General features: G+C 44.8%; 1 protein-coding gene across 2 annotated transcripts in view; it reads right to left on the reverse strand.

Annotated features, from left to right (window-relative positions):
* RAB4A (RAB4A, member RAS oncogene family) overlaps positions 1-18,064 on the reverse strand; it is a 46,509-nt gene that overhangs the window by 10,503 nt on the left and 17,942 nt on the right. For both annotated transcript variants that reach the window (XM_043596357.1, XM_043596359.1), the window contains exons 2-5: positions 10,299-10,379; positions 7,936-8,050; positions 2,828-2,890; positions 1,112-1,266 (exon numbers count right to left, since the gene is read on the reverse strand). In XM_043596357.1, the coding sequence (XP_043452292.1) occupies positions 1,112-1,266; positions 2,828-2,890; positions 7,936-8,050; positions 10,299-10,379 (414 nt within the window). The remainder of the gene's footprint in view (positions 1-1,111; positions 1,267-2,827; positions 2,891-7,935; positions 8,051-10,298; positions 10,380-18,064) is intronic.

An 18,064-nucleotide genomic window follows, 5' to 3' on the forward strand; every position in this document is an offset into this window, starting at 1 on the left:
TATCTCTGCAAATAAAATCAGTAAATGTAAATACGGCTTTTTAAATGTCAGAAGACATCTACGCTCTCCTGAAAAGCGGGAGACGCCTTGTGCTAGCACTTAAGTCTACTGGAGAGACCGTGCGAGCTCCCGCGTTCGGTAAGGAAGCAGGCTGCTGGAAAGGGCCCAGCTGTCGACACGAGATGGAGATCCTCCAAACAGTCTTCATGTCACCATGGATACAACCGAAAGGTTTTTCATTTTGGAGGGGACTACACGGCAGCTTGTCATTCTGACGGCGAAGAGGCCTTCTATGAATTAACACTCTTCGTATCCGTCGGGGCGCTTACTACCCCAGTGGGGAGGCGGGCTCGCCTTGCTTCTGTATTTCTAAATGGTTTCTTTCCAAACTCACGATGGCTTAGGTTCTTCTCCCATGCTTATTTTCTTAGCACAACGCCAGTCGATCTGTAAGAGTATAATTTGGTAGTCCTAGACTCCAAGGGACAATTGGCGCTAGGATATTTTAGTTCTTGACTGGTTCTAAAAATTATTTAAAATGTCTAAATTCTGATCGTTTTGTGATCTATAAGCAACCATTAATTTTATGTGTCGCTCTCTGGTGTTCTGTATGGAAAGTCATAGAGGTTTCCAAGGCATCTAGAACCAAATGACTTTAATTTAATGTAACTAAAATAAAGCCAATAAGCCTAGTATCTCTTCCACTGCTTCCTCTTCTATTTAGATCTAACATTTTACCAACTTAGCTCCAAATTACATTAGAGGGGGGGAAAAGAAAAAAAGGACCGGACATCACCTGATTAGGGCCTTTAAAAATTAATAGTATAAATTTCACTTTAGACCAAAGCCTGGGCTGTTCAAAGACCTCGGACTGAAAGGTCATTACACAGTATTAGCACACTTGCTTTTATCCTCATCGTAACCTGGCGGGCAGAATACAGTGAAAATAGGTTAAGTAAGTCTAAATTTACTAAAAACCACAGGAGATCTCACATTTCTTAAGTACGGCTTAATCCTAAAATTTCAGTAGATACGGTAAACCGAAAGCAATGTTGTTACCCCCAGATCCGCCCATTTGAAAAGCGGTAGTATTAAATAAAAGGTCACTTGCCATTTTCTTGAGCAAATCTGGAGGCTTCTAAGAAAGTAACTTCACGATCTGCATCCAGGTCCTTCTTGTTCCCACAGAGGATGATCACAATGTTCTGACTCGCTAGCATTCTGGCATCTGTTAACCAATTAGTAAGCGCATTGTAGGTTTCTCGGCTGCATAATATAAGATTGTGAAAATAATACATGTTTTTTATAAAACTAGCAACTCTTTCCAATCATTCACACTACTCACACTGCTTTTAAACATGTCAGGGTAATGTCAACAACCTTTAAGGTTACTCAGGTAACCTGAATGCTCGATTACACACCACGCCATAGGGTTTGTTTGTTTTTCTTCCAGAAAAATGGAGAGAGCAAGTCAGATATTTTGCTATTTGTTTTTGCCCAATCGGTGCAAAAGGAAACAGAAGTTCCTTTATTCATTTCGCTAATATTTATCGAGCTCTTAGCTCTAGGCTCAGTTGTGTGCAAGGTGGGGAAGCAAGTTCTAACAGGTAGCTGCTATCATGTAGCAGGTCTGTGCGGCATGCTCGTACTTTGTAGGAGTTTATCACATTCTTTATAAAGACTCTGTGCATAAACTCTACCTCCCTTTTCCATGAGAAGCCTGAGGCCCGGAGAGATTAATTAAGTTGCCCAAAGTCACACAAGCAGCCAGTGGCGGAGCCAGGACTTGACTGGGTCCGTCGGACTCCAGGACCAGCTCCGCCATCTGCCGTCTTCTGTCCTGATACATTCAGGGACACATCTGCCCTGCGGGCAGATTACTTAGCCTGATGACTTTGCAGTTGGCAAGCTGAGCCTTTCACTGCCTGAGCAAGTGCGGCAGGGCCGGGCCAGGAGCTGCCACCTCATTGCCAGTGTGCCTCCTTCCGCACACACAGACTGGGTGTCACAGCAGCAAGGTGACACTCTTTGGGCAAGTTCCTACTGGAAAGAGCTGCCAGATGATAGGGTATAGATGACATTTTTAAGGTGGTGCCGGCACACACTGAGATCAGTGCTGTCTGATGGGACTTCTGCAAGGACAAGAATGTTCTATAATCCGTACCGTCCAATTCAGCAGCCACCAGTCCCGTGAGGCTACTGAGCCCTCGAGATGGGGCAAGTGAGACCAAGGAACCAGATTTCTAATTTAATTCGTGATACGTGGGTGACAGTGCACTCAGATCCTTATGATGTGCCAAGAGCCTTAACACCAACCGATTTAACCAGCTGCAAACCTCCCAAGTCTTATGCAATTATCAGCGCTCCCCGTAACGGACCAGGACACTGAAGTCCAGACGCTACGGCACCCTCTCCGAGGACCACCAAGCTAGCCGCCCAGAGCTGCATGCGAACCCGGGCGGTCAGAGCCCAGAGCCTGGGCCCTCGCCTTTCGTCGACATCGACGACTTCTAATAATTTACCACACCGAAACGTTCACCTTGAGGTGAACCTTGAGGAATGTGTCAAAGCATCAAGCTAAGAAACATAATGAACCGCTGGGGATGCTTTATCTAAAACCTCACTGCTGCATTTCCTTACGTGGCAAAGGGGCGGCAGCGGCTGGCTCAGACACCTCTAAAGCCCCGGATGAAGGGGCCGAGGGGATCCCAGAATCCCAGGCACAAAGCACACACTGCACGCAGGTGCGCTTTGGCAAGACCAGGCTCCGGGGAGCAGGGCTGCCTCTTCCACCGGGGGTGGGGATTGGGGGGGGGGGTCACGTTACCTGGTGATGTCGTAGACGAGGAGTGCTCCCGCGGCACCTCTGTAATAACTTCTCGTCACAGACCTGAAAGAGTTACACTACTCTTACTTCCGGCCAATCAAGATCCTCTCCCACTGAACACCGTCACCTATTTTTGCTTTGCAGACCACCACGCAGGGACAGGTGTTGCATTAAAACAGAAATGATGCAGACATCTGAGCGAGCGCACGGCGGGGGGGGGGGGGGGCTCGTCTGTCTGAGATCACGTCACGGAAACGCTGGGGAGGTGGGGGGACGTGCGGCTGAGACAACGGTGACATTTCCTAACAGGTAGATGAAGCTCTCCCCCAGCACCCAAGATCGGCTCTGAGCTTACAAGGAGGGGCAGAGCGTCTTAGGGAGCCATCAGAACCCCTAGGCGGGCGCTCAGCACCCAGCACTCCTGCCCTGCTTCCTCTGGGGGAGTTTCAGGCCTTCTCCACGGCCCTGCGTAGCTGCCCCCCTCTTTTCCCGGGAAAAGGGAAGTCCTCGGGTGGGAAGTCACTGCCCCCACCGCCCCCGTACTCACCTTCTTTTCCCCTCCCCACTCCTAACAAGGAAAGGCGCTTTGCCTATGCCAACTGAGTGCCTCTGACACAGCTTATCCGCTCTCGCGGTCCTCAGGATTATTTTCTCGCAGTAACCCGCTTTCTCCCCAGCAGTATCAGTCTCTCCTTCTCTGTTAGATTCCACCCCCCATCAGCAACATAAAATGTGCTCCGCTACGTCCCCTCTCGAACAGCAAGACGTGCGGCACAGTCCTTTCGGCTACCGTCCCGCTGTTCGTTCCTCTCTGCACCCCAATTCCTCCAAAGCAGTTGTCCCCAAGCAGCTGTTTCCTTCTCTTCACCACTGCTCTGGCGTCCGTGTCCGCTCCTCCGCGTCTCCGAGTCCGGCGGCATTTCTGGGTCCTCATCCCTCCACCCCGCCTCACCCCTCCCTGAACCAGCCGCCCCCCTCTCCTCCCTCACTGGCCGCTTCTCCTCCTCCAGCTCGGGGTCACGCTCTCGCGAGCCAGCCTGCCCTGTTGGTCCCAGAGTTCCTCGGAGCTGGGGCTCAGTCCCGGGTTCTCTCTTCTAGTCACACCTTGACCCGAGAGTAATCTGCGGCTCGGGCTACTTCTGGAAGATCCGGCCGCTGCCCCAACGCCCCCTCGTGACTGCCTAATGAACACGTCACACTTAACATTTACAAGACAGGACGTCTTGGCTCCTACCCGCCACGTCCATTCTGGTTTGGGGGGTGGGGAACGCCACCGCTCCTCTGTTTATCAGCCAGAAAACTCTGCCTTTATCCTCAACCTTCTCCACACTGGACCCACCAGTCAGGTCTTGGCTCAACAACTGACATCTCCTGTGTCGTCCATGTTCTTCCAGCTTCACCAGGGCCATCCTAACACAAACCACCGGTCTCCGCCTGGAGCCCTGCAGTCACCCGCTACCACGCGTGTCCCCACGGCCACTTGTGTCCCCTGGTCCACTTTCCTGAGCAACCAAATTCCTCGTCAACACCTACAAGGCTTCCTGCGCTCAGACGCTGGAAATGGACCTCAACTGCCAACGGTCGATGACTGAATCAACCGCGTTCACCTACAGACACCTCCGTAAGAACCCCTGAATGATAGGGTTCAGACAGCTTCTGAGTTCATGATCACTTGCAGGGGCAGAGAGGGCAGAGCACCCGGAGAGGGCCTGGGAGCTCAGCACCCAATTCCCACATACATTGCCCAATGCATCTCTTGGCTGTTCCTGGGTTGTACCCTTTATAATAAACCGGTGACAGTGAATGCAGTCCTTTCCTAAGTTCTGTGAGCTGTTCTAACAAATCACTGAACCTGGGGGATGTGTTGTGGGCACCTGTGAATTTGTATTTTGCTGGGCAGAAGGGAGGATGGCCTGGGCACCTAATTTAGGACTAGTGTATGAAGTGGGAGCAGGTCCGTGGGACCCCTTAGCCTGTGGGGTCGGATGCTAACTCCAGAGAGAGTCAGAATTGGAGTTGAATTGTTGGACACCGAGTTGGTATCGGAAAACTGGAGAACAGGTGTGGAGAACCCCCCGTTTGGTGAAAATACACATCACAGAACAGTGCCTGTCTTTAGGGCAAAAAGAAAACTGGGGAACTTATCAAAAACAAACAAGATGACTCATGATTAGTTTGATACTTGGAAAAGGGCAGCTATTTTTAAATGTATTTTTTGGCTCTTAAACTCCAAAGGCACACAGACAGCTTGAGGCTTTTCCTTTCTACCCGTAGACTGCGCTCTGCACGGCATATGCTTGGAGACCTGGCGACAGGTGCAGCGTGAGAAGGGCCGCATTTTGAGTGCTTCCTGGGGCCGCCTCTCGGACTGGAGGGAGGCCTCTTCTCCACATACGCGGAGGCAACTCTTTTCTATTTTAGTTTCCAGAAACTAGCAGACATCTAGTTTCCAGAGAAAGGGGTAAGAGATTTCCTCAAGATAAACTAAATTATATCGGCTGCGTCATTCACTTTAAACACGGTATTTTGACATGTGGTGTCTAACAAATTATTCAAGTATACAAATTTAAGCATTTAAGAGTACTTTTTTGAGGCAGTTAATGTTTCTCAAAAGTAATTTACAGCAGAGTAATACAGGTACATAGTTTGAAAAGGAAATACCGCTGACAGTCTCAACATGAAACTCCGCTGTCTCCTGCCTCACTCTTCCTGGGAGCCCCGCTCCCAAGGCGAGTTCCTTCCCTTGCGCTTGACTTTTTTCCTAAATGAAGTCACTAACAGAATACGTGTTGAACACCTACGTGCTATCTTCTCCCCAGGGCTTTGGAGAAGCAACAAAGAAACGCACAAACGTCCCTACTCTCATGGATCTTCGTTTCCTTTCTCCACCATTTGCTTTCATCTTTCTGTAAAATGCTTATGAAACTATTCGACTTGTGAGTTTCAGGGCTTACTGCTTTCCTGCTTTGATAAGAATCTAGCACACTCATAACCTCCCACCCCCTTCCCTCCGTCTCCTCTTCCTCCCGGGGAGCACCCTTGCCTGCCACCGACCGGCCTGCGGTGCCTCCTTGTTCTTCTCCCCAGCTGGGTGGATGGACTTCACCGTCCTCTTTCAGGGTTTACTTCTTTGTATTGATGAAGCATACCCTCCCGAAGTTTCTAAGAAAGAGTGTGTGAAAGACAACCTTTGTTTCCCCTACTCTTGAATATCTGAAGGTCTTCTGACTTCATTATCTATCACACTTGATTGATAGTTTGGCTAAGTTTCGAAGGTCGGAATGGGATTTTTCATGCTGGGTTGGCAAGGTGAGGCTTCAGTTATCTTCTGGCTTCTGCATGCTGCTGTTGAATGGTGAAATGCAATTCCCATTTCTGCTCCTTTAATGTGACTGTGTTTTTCTTCTGGGGATCTTTTTGTACCTCCGCTGCCTCTTTGTCCTCTGAAATTCCACACGACATGCACGCTAGTTGGGATTTTTTGCCCCATTCATTTGCATTCGGTCTAAGGCGGGCCCGATACATCTGGAATCTCATTTCTTCAGTAGAAAAATCACAGAGATTGGGCTATTTCATTGGAGACGCCAACATGTTAATATCTTTAGGCCTTTCCTCTGGGGCTACTCATTCTTCTGCAGAGAAAAATTGTTTCTCCTGAATACGCACCTGGCGGCCAGCAGCCAGGGAAGAGGTGGGAGGAGAGGGCGAGGGTTCGCAGACTCTCACCGATTTCCTTCTTTTCGGTCCTTCCCTCGTCCCTGTCCTCTGCTGCGCCTTACGACTTCGCGTCTAGACCCTGCTTTAACTCAGAGACTGAACTTCTCATCACGTGTGTGTGTGTGCACACATACAGAAACACTTTAAACCTCCCTCCTGTAGAACCTGAAGCTTCCAAATCCTGACCTTTCTTGGGACTCAGCAGGAGGACGTGGCCTCCAGCTCCCTGGCCTCCCCCATTATGGGCACTTAGATGTAGCTTTTAGTCAGTCACCATCCCCTAATCACGTGCCCTCCCTTTCTGGGTGTTTGCGAGTTAATGCCATTTCTGTTATTTTATAGTCATTCCGGTGAGGGTTCGGGGCTGAGAAAACACAAGTCTGCGTGTTTGATCAGTGGTTCCAGAAGAACGATCATGATTAAAAATGGTTTCGGGGCGCCTGGGTGGCGCAGTCGGTTGGGCGTCCGACTTCAGTCAGGTCACGATCTCGCGGTCCGTGAGTTCGAGCCCCGCGTCAGGCTCTGGGCTGATGGCTCGGACCCTGGAGCCTGTTTCCGATTCTGTGTCTCCCTCTCTCTCTGCCCCTCCCCCGTTCATGCTCTGTCTCTCTCTGTCCCAAAAATAAATAAACGTTAAAAATGGTTTCGATATTTCTGAAGCAAACAATTATTGAACATTTAAAATATAATATACTCCTGACTTTAATGAAATGAAATGCTTATAGTGAGAGTGAGTTTTACTTAACTGAATTTTAAGACCGTGAATATCCGTTCTGTTTTGACTTTGTGTATCTGTCAAAAAAACACACCTAAAATATCAATCTACTTTCTTGCTTTAGTAGTTACAGACTATTAAACATGTAACCTCCTATGCAGTGATCTGGGGTCATAATTTCAAACATCAGTTATGACTATAGTGTAATAAAAATGTGCAGGAGAGAATATTTGGTGGAACGTATACCAGCCGTCAGAACGTGCTAGTTAATGTAAAACAAAATAAAACCGCAAAAGAGGTTTTTAAAAATTCTCCTTTAAAAGTGGAAGATAGAGAAGAAATTGTTGTGCTATTACTTTGCCTTAATTTTAATCTCAAAGTATACTGCAGAATACACAATGTCACATCCTCCAAATGTACTCGCTAGTCCCAAAGAATAACTCAGCCTCTACATTAGGATGCGTTCGCTCAAAAGAGATTCTAACGCGTTCTTTAGCAAGTCAATGCCACCTGGAGAAAACAGTCCTTTAAGACAAGAAGCTGCTCTTTAAGCTTCCAGAGGTGAAGGTTCTGAAATCTGTGTAGGGGAGAAGACAACTACACATATTAAAAGGCTATAATTGGTTATTTCAAATCCAATTTTCAAATATTTTTATTAAGTTAGAGAGAAAGCTACCTGAATCGTTCTTGGCCTGCTGTATCCCATATCTGTAACTTTACATATTTACCACCAACATTTATTATCTTTGAACCAAACTCCACTCCTATTGTATGATTTGAGTCATCTTTGACTGAAAAAGAAAAAGAACAAGATATTTAATTTTAGAACATTAATGAAACAGGCTTACAGATTTAAACAAGTGAAATCAAGGGTTAAAGTCAACGGAAATGTAATTTACTGTAGCCTTTCATTTTTCCAACAGTCAGTTGATACGAAGCACTCACTGTTTTAAACAGAACACACACACACTTCCTCTTCTGAAGAAGACGATAAGACTCTTTTGCAAGACCCCCAAAACAAACCATACATTTTAAAGTCTAGGCTTGGAAATGGCTACACCACCTGAGAACCACATCTACCCGTCCACGGGGAGGGTACTCACAAATGGTGACTGCATAAAATACCCGGGTGCCCCCCGAAAGGGCTTACGGCCCACTGCACCTCAGTCAGTAATGAAGAGGTGAGAATTCCCACTATTTGAATGGATAAATATTCCAAAGAAATCAAAGGGGAGGAAAAACACTGTAGCCCCCAAAAGAAACTTGATGGACACCAGAGATGAAGGGAAAAAGAGGAAAAGATAAAACAAAAACAAAAACAAACGAACCCCAAACCCGAAGCCTCTACGCGTATTATCGTGGATTTCAGTACTGTGTGGCAATAACTTGGAGTGAACCTGTTGGAGAAGTCAATACTCTCTGTGCCAGGAGGCGGGCAAGATAAGCAGCTTGCTAAGCCCACCCTGAGTCAGCGGTCTGTGAAGGAACACTGCTGTGGCGATGAACACTGAGGATGGCTCCACGGCCCATGACCGGCTTCCACTTGGTGGCTCCACGGCCTGTGACTGGCTTCCACTTTACAGCCGTAGGGCCAAAGTCAGGGATGCCACGTGACAGGGTGCTGAGTTTCCTGGTGTGTGTGTGTGTGTGTGTGTGTGTGTGTGTGTGCGCGCGCGCGCGCGCATGCGTGCGGGTGCACAAAACAGGTTCATACTGACCACACAGGCCTGTCCCAGACAGTGCGGAGCTAGTGTGGACGTTCTAGAATTCAAGCTACCGAGAAACCTCGGAGTAAAAGGCTGAAAGGGTGATGGCTAAAGTCGGAGGGCATCCTGATTACAACATGGCCACAAGAGGAATAAAGTGAAACCTTTCCAGTGATGCTCTAGACCACGCGGACTAACACCACACAGGTACCGGTCTCTGTGGCGAGGCCTTAGGGGAGGAGATCAAGGGAGAGCTCGCCACAGAGAGAGGACACAAGGATTAATAAGCAGGTGGGCACTGGGCCCAATGTCCTGGGGGCCTTCTCTTCTGAGATGCTACCATGCAGTGTTGGCAACCTGTGAGGGGACCTGGGCCCCCAGGGGGGGAATATGTGTTCCACTCGGTAAGGACTGGCTCTGTGACTACTCCATGCTGGGGCCGTGTCACTGGACAGAGGTTCCAACAAGTCCTTGGAGATTGAAAATGGAAATAGCGGAATACACTTCTACAGTTTTACTCCTCGAAGCTCTTTGCCTGGATACCCTCTGCCGTCTCTTTGCCCATTTTACCCACCCCCACTTCAGCAAGGGCAGTTAATTCTGCCTCCGTGCCTTTACCCACCTGCCGCGAAACAGGTCATTCCCCACCATTCTTTCCATGGCTCTAAGGGCACACTGTTTATTTTCAGGGTCTCTAGGTCTAACAAGTCTTTTACAATACATCGGAGTAAAAAATCCAACCTCCCTTACCAGAAGAGCGCCAAGTCAATGGCAAAAAGATGGGTCTGTGGTCAAAAGGTCCGGGCTTGAGTCTAATCAACTACCCTCCCAAGGCGGTGGGATGATCGTCCCAAGAGCACACACCCACTTCTCTAAGCCTGCGCCTTTTACCTGCGAAACGGAACTGAGGACAACAGCTGCCTTCACTGTAGGACAAGGCTGCCGAGGACCCCACATGACTGGCTTATCTACAATGTGCCGCTAGGGCTTTTTGGGCGCTGGCTCCCTGTCAGGGAATGACATTCCTCCTTTGCCTTCCGCTTCACCATGTTGTAGCTCAGTGTCTGGAATGTATCTGAGTATGTGGGAAAATGGATGGTATGATAATATGCCGAACGATGAGCCATCATCAAACTGAAATAACTTGACGAAAACCACAGGCATGTTGCTGAAAGCTTAAGACGACATAAACTTTTAACGTTATTTTAACACATTTTAAACTATAACTCTTGGCCGAAATAATATTCACAAGTTTTACTACAAACAAATCTGAGCAAAGGAGCACTCTCAGAAAAAGACATGCACGAAACACTGACCATTTGATGTCACTTACATTTTTTTTCTATAAACTGATGAAGCAAGCAAGACTTGCCAGTTCCCGCATTTCCAATAACCAAGAACTTAAACAAAAAATCTGAAAAACAGAAAGAGACTATGAAAAAAACCTTTAAAACGTGCTATGTTTATTCTTAGACTATGATTAAAAACAAGAAAAGTTAGTAAGACCTGACTTGTTAACAGAAAAGAGAGGTGACTACCCTGTGAAAACAACAATACACGTGTCAACTTACCTTTTCACCTCTTGGATATTTGGCTTACATGCCAATTCAGTGGTTTCCCAAACTGTGCTCCTGGGACAACTTCCTTTCATGTTGGAAGTCTGGCGACTGTTCTTGTAATGTATAAAATTTGTCCCTTTGCGAGTCACTGTTCTTTTTTTTAAAAAAAAATTTTTTTTCAACGTTTTTTTATTTATTTTTGGGACAGAGAGAGACAGAGCATGAACGGGGGAGGGGCAGAGAGAGAGGGAGACACAGAATCGGAAGCAGGCTCCAGGCTCTGAGCCATCAGCCCAGAGCCTGACGCGGGGCTCGAACTCACGGACCGCGAGATCGTGACCTGGTTGAAGTCGAACGCTTAACCGACTGCGCCACCCAGGCGCCCCTGCGAGTCACTATTCTAAGAAATACGCATAAGCAGTGACAAGAAAAAATAGCCTAGAAATTTCAAGTGTTTCTGTACAAAAGGAAAACCCTGGGAAACTTCTAGGCTTTGAGAAGTTCACTCCTTTCCTTTTAAAAATAGGTATGCTTTCCAGGGGTGCCTGGGTGGCTCAGTCGGTTGGGCGTCTGACTTCGGCTCAGGTCGTGATCTCGCACTCTGTGGGTTCGAGCCCCGTGTCGGGCTTTGCGCTGACAGCTCGGAGCGTGGAGCCTGCTTCGTATTCTGTCTCCTCCTCTCTCTGTCCCTCCCCCACTCGCCCTCTGTCCCTCTCTCAAAAATAAAATAAAAACATTAAAAAAAGTTTTTAAAAAGATAAAAAAAATAGGTACGCTTCCCCCCGCCCTTGCGGATTTTTGTGGTCTTGCTTCTATCCCCTTATCTGTAACTTGTGGGAAGGACAGCTTGAGCCAAGTTTGAGTCAGTATTCCAAGGGTGAAATTTGTCTCATTCAGCGTAGAAAGAATTTCTCATTTCTTCTTTACAGAGTAATATGTTTAATTTGGGATATTATTTTACACGAAATGGAAATGAAGACTCCCCAGTGCAATTTGTTATTTAATCAGCATGATGTAGCATCGGTAGCCCCACGATGCCTTAATAATCCATTTTGCTTTTGCTGTTAGCAAAGAACTTGAGTTATGCGGAGCCCAGGTGCTGCAGAGGACCCCTCCCACCCCGACCCCTCCCACTTTGATCAGAACCCATCGACCGCTAGCCCCCATGCTGCTGGACTCATTGCGTGGCCCTGATGAGTCTGTACTGCGGGTTCCCTGGTTTGCACCTCTGAAAGTGTTGCCTCCATACATCTTTTGAAAACCCAGACGAAGCGCTCCGAGCCCTGGCTCCCTCTTTCCCCCAAGGAAGCTCCAACAGCCCATTTCTTTGCTGAAGCTTAGCCTAGCCCTGTTTCTTAAGACCTATATTCATCATCACTCCCAGATTAGGCCGATTCAACCTCTCACGATTTCCACAAGGTTACAGGCAATGAGCTTAGTGGATAGTGCTATGAGGATTGTCGGCGCTTAAAAATAACAAGTTTTATGCTTCTCGTTGTGTGGTTTGAAAGCATGCACATTCAGGTTCACGGCAGCATTATCCGGAGTAGTCAGGAAGAAGCATTATTTATAAATAAATGGATAAACAAAATACGGTGCATACAAGCAGCGGAATACTGCTCAGGCTTGAAAGTGAGGAAATTCTGACACATGTCACAACACGGATGGACCTCAAAGACATTACGCTAAGGGAAACAATCCAGTCACGACAGGAGAAATACCGTATGATTCCATTTCTATAATGTACCTAGAGTAATCAGACTCTGGGACAGAAAGTAGAACCGTGGCTGCCAGTGGCTGGGGACGAGGGGAAACGAGGAGGTGTTGTTTAATGGAAACGAGCATCAGTCTGGAAAGATGAAAAAGTTCTGGAGACAGACTGTGGTAACGGTTGTACTCCAATGTGAATGTGCTAAATGCAAATGAACTGCAGACTTAAAAATGGGGGGAATGGCAAATCTTATGTAATTCTACCACACACACACACACACACACACACACACACACACACACACTAAAACATGCCAAATCTAATCATTTTCATCAACCAGCTTCTATAACCTAAGACGTCGAAGGGAAGATGGTTAAGATTGCCAGGTTAAAATGAAAACACTGGAACCTTTCAATCTTTTTCAATATCTTCTTCTACTTAAGATGTAAAGCCCAATCATTGTGCAGCTGACCTTTGAACAACTGAGTGCGTCCACTTACGTGTGGATCTTTTTAACAGTACGGTACTGTAAACGTATTTTCTCTTCCTTGTGATATTCTTAGGAGCATTTTCTTTTCTCTAGCTTGCCTAATCATAAGAACGTGATATATAACACGTACAGTATAGAAAATACGTGTCAACTGGTATTTTACGTTATCAGTAAGGCTCCCCGTCAATAGGAGGACATTAGTAGTTAAGTTTTTGAGTGGTCAAATTTATATGAAGGTTTTCAGCTGTCCGGAGGGTTGGCACCCTTTGCCCCTGTCTTGTTCGAGAGTCAACCCTATAAGTTAGAAACAGAAAAGGGTGAGGGCTAAATAAAGATGCTGCCAATATGCAGGCAACAGCAAGTGCTGAAAAAGAAAAGAATCTGTATACGCAAATTGAAATGTTTATGTGTTATGTCTACACAGAAAAATGAGGATCACAAATCTACGTGCTCCTGGAACAAAACCTCGGACAGCTAAACATAGACTTTGGCTTGACTCTTGTTCCACTGTTTTCTTCTCCTTTGGAAATTTTGCTAAATGTACTTTACTATGGTAACTGCTACCCGGGTTGTCCCATAGCTCCGAAAGGCAAAAGGGTAACATATCCACTGAGCTGCACCTTGCTGGACAAAAGATATGTAGTCTCCAGATGTAAAAGCTCCTCCAAAAACGCTTTATACTCTGTCTTGTAGCTCAAACAGGTTAAGTATTCATGCTTTAGTGGAAAACCCTTTAGTGTCACCATCTAGAAATGCTGGATAAAATAGATCACATTCCCGCTCCCCCCCACCCCCCCAAAAAATGCACAGCGGAGTTTTCAGGAAAGAAAGGAAAATTCTAGACGCTTGGAACAGAGAAGAAACAGAAAAAAAGCAGTAGGGGCCCAGATATGGGACTGTCAGGGAGAGTAAATCCACACTTAAACACCTAATTACCATAGTGAAACTACAGACAAACACTATAAAGGCGATCAGAAAGAATGGAAAAACTCCCTATAAAGAAACTAAGTTCCTTACCCCAAACAGGAGAAGGCAATGAGATAATACCTTCCCAGTATTGAAGGAAGGAACACAAAACCAAAAACTGTCTAATGTAGAATTCAATGCACGCACTATTATACTCAATGCCACGGTAGACTTTTGCTTCCAAGAGATAGAATAGGAGACTTTTCCCTATTCCTCCTGCTCAGTATAACTTAAAAGCCTGGAGCCTGCTTCACATTCTGTGTCTCCCTCTCTCTCTGCTCCTCCCCTGTTCACGCTCTGCCTCTCTCTCTCTCTCAAAAATAAACATTAAATAAAAAAACATAAACAAAAGTCAGCTCTCTCTGGCCATAGGACTAGGCAAGGGCAACCTAGCAAGAGAGAAAACTTTTACACATTAACTGCTCTTTAAACAAATGAAAAACAAAAATCTTCAGCAAAGAGAAGGTCTTATCAAAGAAATAAAACATAAGGAAGAACCATCAGATAGAAATTTTAGAATTGAAAAATACAGTAACTGAAATACATAGTTCAGCAGATGGGCTCAACAGCAAAATGGAAAGGGGCAGGGAAACAATTGGTGAACTGGACGACAAAACGATAGAAAATATCCAATTCTGAACAACGAAGAGAAAATAGACTGAAAGTATATAAGTAGAGCCTCACAGACCTTTGAGACTCTAAAAAAAAGCTCTAATATTTGTGTCACTGGAGTCAGAAAAGGAGAGGAAAAAGACAACAAGGTTGCAGAGATGCTCAACGAATCAATGGCTGAAAACTTTCTCAATCGGGCAAGGGACATAAACCCAGATTTGAAAAGCTGAGTAAATCACAGAGAAGATGAATCCAAATAAATCCATGCCAATGTACATCATAACTAAACTTCTGAAAGCTAAAGACAAAGAAAAAAAATCTTGAAAGCGGCCAGAGAAAAATGACAGACCAGAGAAAATCACAGCTTACCTAACAGGGAAAAAAGCCATCCAAATGACAGCAGAGTTTTCATCAAAAACCAGAGAGGCCAGAAAGAAGTGGCACAATATTTTCAAGGGCTGGAACAGAAGAACTCTCTAGCCAGAACCTTATATATGGTGAAAGTGACCTTCTGGAATGAAGGGGGGAATCGAGACGTTCTTGGGGAGGGGGGCAGGAACACTACAGAATTTGTCAGCAACAGACCTATCCTCAAAGGAAGGAGGACCATGGGACACAAAACCATGGATAACTACAATAGGCTTTTTCTTCTTGTCCTGTTGAGTTTTCTAAATTATGTCTGGCTATTTAAGCAACAATGATTAACACTGTCCAATGTGATTCTAAATATGAGTGCAGGAAACATTTCAGACAATTTTGTTAAAGGTGGGTTACTGTAAAGGGATGTCAAAGAAGGTAAGGTTTTTTATATTTCCCTCAATGCATACAGTGGTGACACCAGTAGACTGAGATGTATATACAATGTAATACTTAGAGCGACCGCTAAACAAGCTATACAAAGAGAGATGCTCAAAAATAGTATACATAAATAAAAAAGAATTCTTTTTTTTTTCAACGTTTATTTATTTTGGGGACAGAGAGAGACAGAGCATGAACGGGGGAAGGGCAGAGAGAGAGGGAGACACAAAATCGGAAACAGGCTCCAGGCTCTGAGCCATCAGCCCAGAGCCCGACGCGGGGCTCGAACTCACGGACCGCGAGATCGTGACCTGGCTGAAGTCGGACGCTTAACCGACTGCGCCACCCAGGCGCCCCAAATAAAAAAGAATTCTTAAAAATGTTCACATAAACCACAGGAACACTGGAAAGAGAAATGAAAAACAGAATAAAAAAATGGCAAAAATAAGTCCTAATATATCAGTAATTACAATAATTGGGTAATGTATACATGTAGCAATTAAGAGACAAAAATTGGCAGATTAGATTAAAAATATGCCATAACTATTGGCTGTCTACAAGAAACTCGCTTTGATTATAACGACCCAGGCAGGCTGAAGGTGAAAGGATAGAAAACGCCGTATCGTGCAAACATTAATCAAAGGAAAGCAATATTATTATCAGGTAAAACAGACTTCATAGCAAAGAAACTGCCTACGACCAAAAGGGTTATTATATAACGATAAAAGGATAAATCGACCAGTAAGACGCAGGAATCCACACCTTCAACTAATACAATGCTATGTCATTTATATCTCAAAAAAAAAAAACAAAAAAGAAAGACTAGGAATCCTAAATGTGTATATCACAGAGCTAAAAAGCTTATCAAGCAAAAACTGAGAGAACTTAAAGGAAAAACAGAGAAACCCACAATTATGGTTGGAGACTTCAACACCACCGAGAGTTCTTCACAACCAAGAGAACGAGACAGAAAATCAGCAAGCATAAAGAACAAAAACACAGTAAACCAACCGGACCCAGCTGGCATTTATAGAATATGCCACCCAACAGGAGCACACACATTCTTTTCAGGGACCCATCAAGTTCGACTATATCCTGGGCCGTAAAACAAACCTCAACACATTTAAACGAACTGAAATCATATACAATGTGTTCTACAACCCCAATGTAATCAAACTAGAAATCAATAAGATGAAGACGGAAGGAATAGTTCCAAATACTTGGATACTTATAAATAATCCACTTCTTTTAAAAATTTTTTTAACATTTATTTAACTTTTATTTGAGAGAAGGAGAGAATTCGAGTGGGGAAGAGGGACAGAGAAAGAGAAAAGAAAGAGAGAAAGAGAGACAGAGAATCTTAAGCAGGCTCCATGCTAAGCACAGAGCCTGACGTGGAGCTCAATCCCCACAACTCCGGGATCATGACCGGAGCCAAAATCAAGAGTTGGACGCTCAACCCACTGAGCTACCCAGGTGCTCCTAAATAATTCACTTCTAAATAATCTATGATTTAAAGCAGTCTCGCGGGAAATCGAAAAAGTATATTGGGCCGAATGGAAGAAAAAACACAACCTATCAAACTTTGTGGGATACAGCAAAAGCAGTGCCGAGAGGTGAACTTGGAGCGCTAAATGCACACATTAGGAAAAAAAGAAAGCCACAAGCAATTATCTACGTTCCTAACTCAAGAACCTAGAAAAAGAAGAGCAAAATAAAGCAAGCAGGAGGAAGGAAATAATAAAGAGCAGAAATCAATGAAACTGAAAATAGGAGAACAAAAGAGAAAACCCATGAACAAAAGCTGGCTCCTTGAAAAGATCGATAAAATTGATAAGCTTCTGGCAAAACCGTAATGAGTTCAAGGAATTAAGGTCTGACCAAGGAAAAAGGCAAGACTGTGAGGTGGCACAATAAACTTTTTTGGGCACACTTGGACAGGCTGCATCGGAGGGGATATCCCTCTCAGCAGGAGAACTTCCAGACAAGATGCCCAGAAGGGGAATAGGGCAAGGGGACTTTTGGGGGAGAAGGGATTTGAGAGGGGATTTATGTGTCTAGATGATGTCGCCAGCAGTCTGGCGGGGCAGCTAGCAGCTTGAGATCCTTCATAGCCCTTGAGTTTGTCAAAGGTTAGCAGATGGTGCATGTAATTTCACAGGGTATGCAAAGCAGGAAGTCTCTAAATGGCTAAAAATATGCTTATTTGGGCTGAATTTTAAGCAACTGAGTGTGTAAGAATTTGAGGTTAGTGCTGGTAGACTCTGAACGGATGTCCCAGCTTGCCAGGAGAAAGAAAACAACAGAGGGACCAATATACAGGGCCATCTTTAATCCATTTCTATAACAAGGAAAAAAAGACGACACAAATAGTCAATCTCAGGGATGATACAGGGCATGTCACCAGAGACCCTGCAGACATCAAAAAGATAACAAAGGAATAACACGAACAACTCTATACACATTAATTCGACAGCTTAGATGAGATGGACCAATTCCTTGAGAACACAAAGTACCACAACTCACCCGACATAAAATAGACAATTTGAATAGCCCTCCAGTGACTAACGAAATTGAATCTGTAATTTTAAAACTCACAAAAAAGGAATATTCAGGCTGAGATGCTTTCACTAGAGAATTCTACCAAATATTTAAAAAAGAACACAATTCCATATAACCTCTTTGAGAAAATAGAAGAGGGAACCCTTCCCAAGTCATTTTATGAAGCTGATATTTATTATTACCTAATTTATTATACATTTTTATTTTATTATTTTAATGTTATATATTTAATGTTATATATTAAATATGTTATGTTTTATATACATATACATATCTTAAGCTTAAAAATATATTAAGTATGTATTATTAAATACATAATTGCATATTATAAAAATATTAAAAATTTTTATTTACATATATTACAGTGACACCAAAACCGGAAGAAGGCAGTATTAAAACAA

The sequence above is a fragment of the Prionailurus bengalensis genome, chromosome D2 (genome assembly GCF_016509475.1).
Source record: "Prionailurus bengalensis isolate Pbe53 chromosome D2, Fcat_Pben_1.1_paternal_pri, whole genome shotgun sequence".
Taxonomy (NCBI): domain Eukaryota; kingdom Metazoa; phylum Chordata; class Mammalia; order Carnivora; family Felidae; genus Prionailurus; species Prionailurus bengalensis.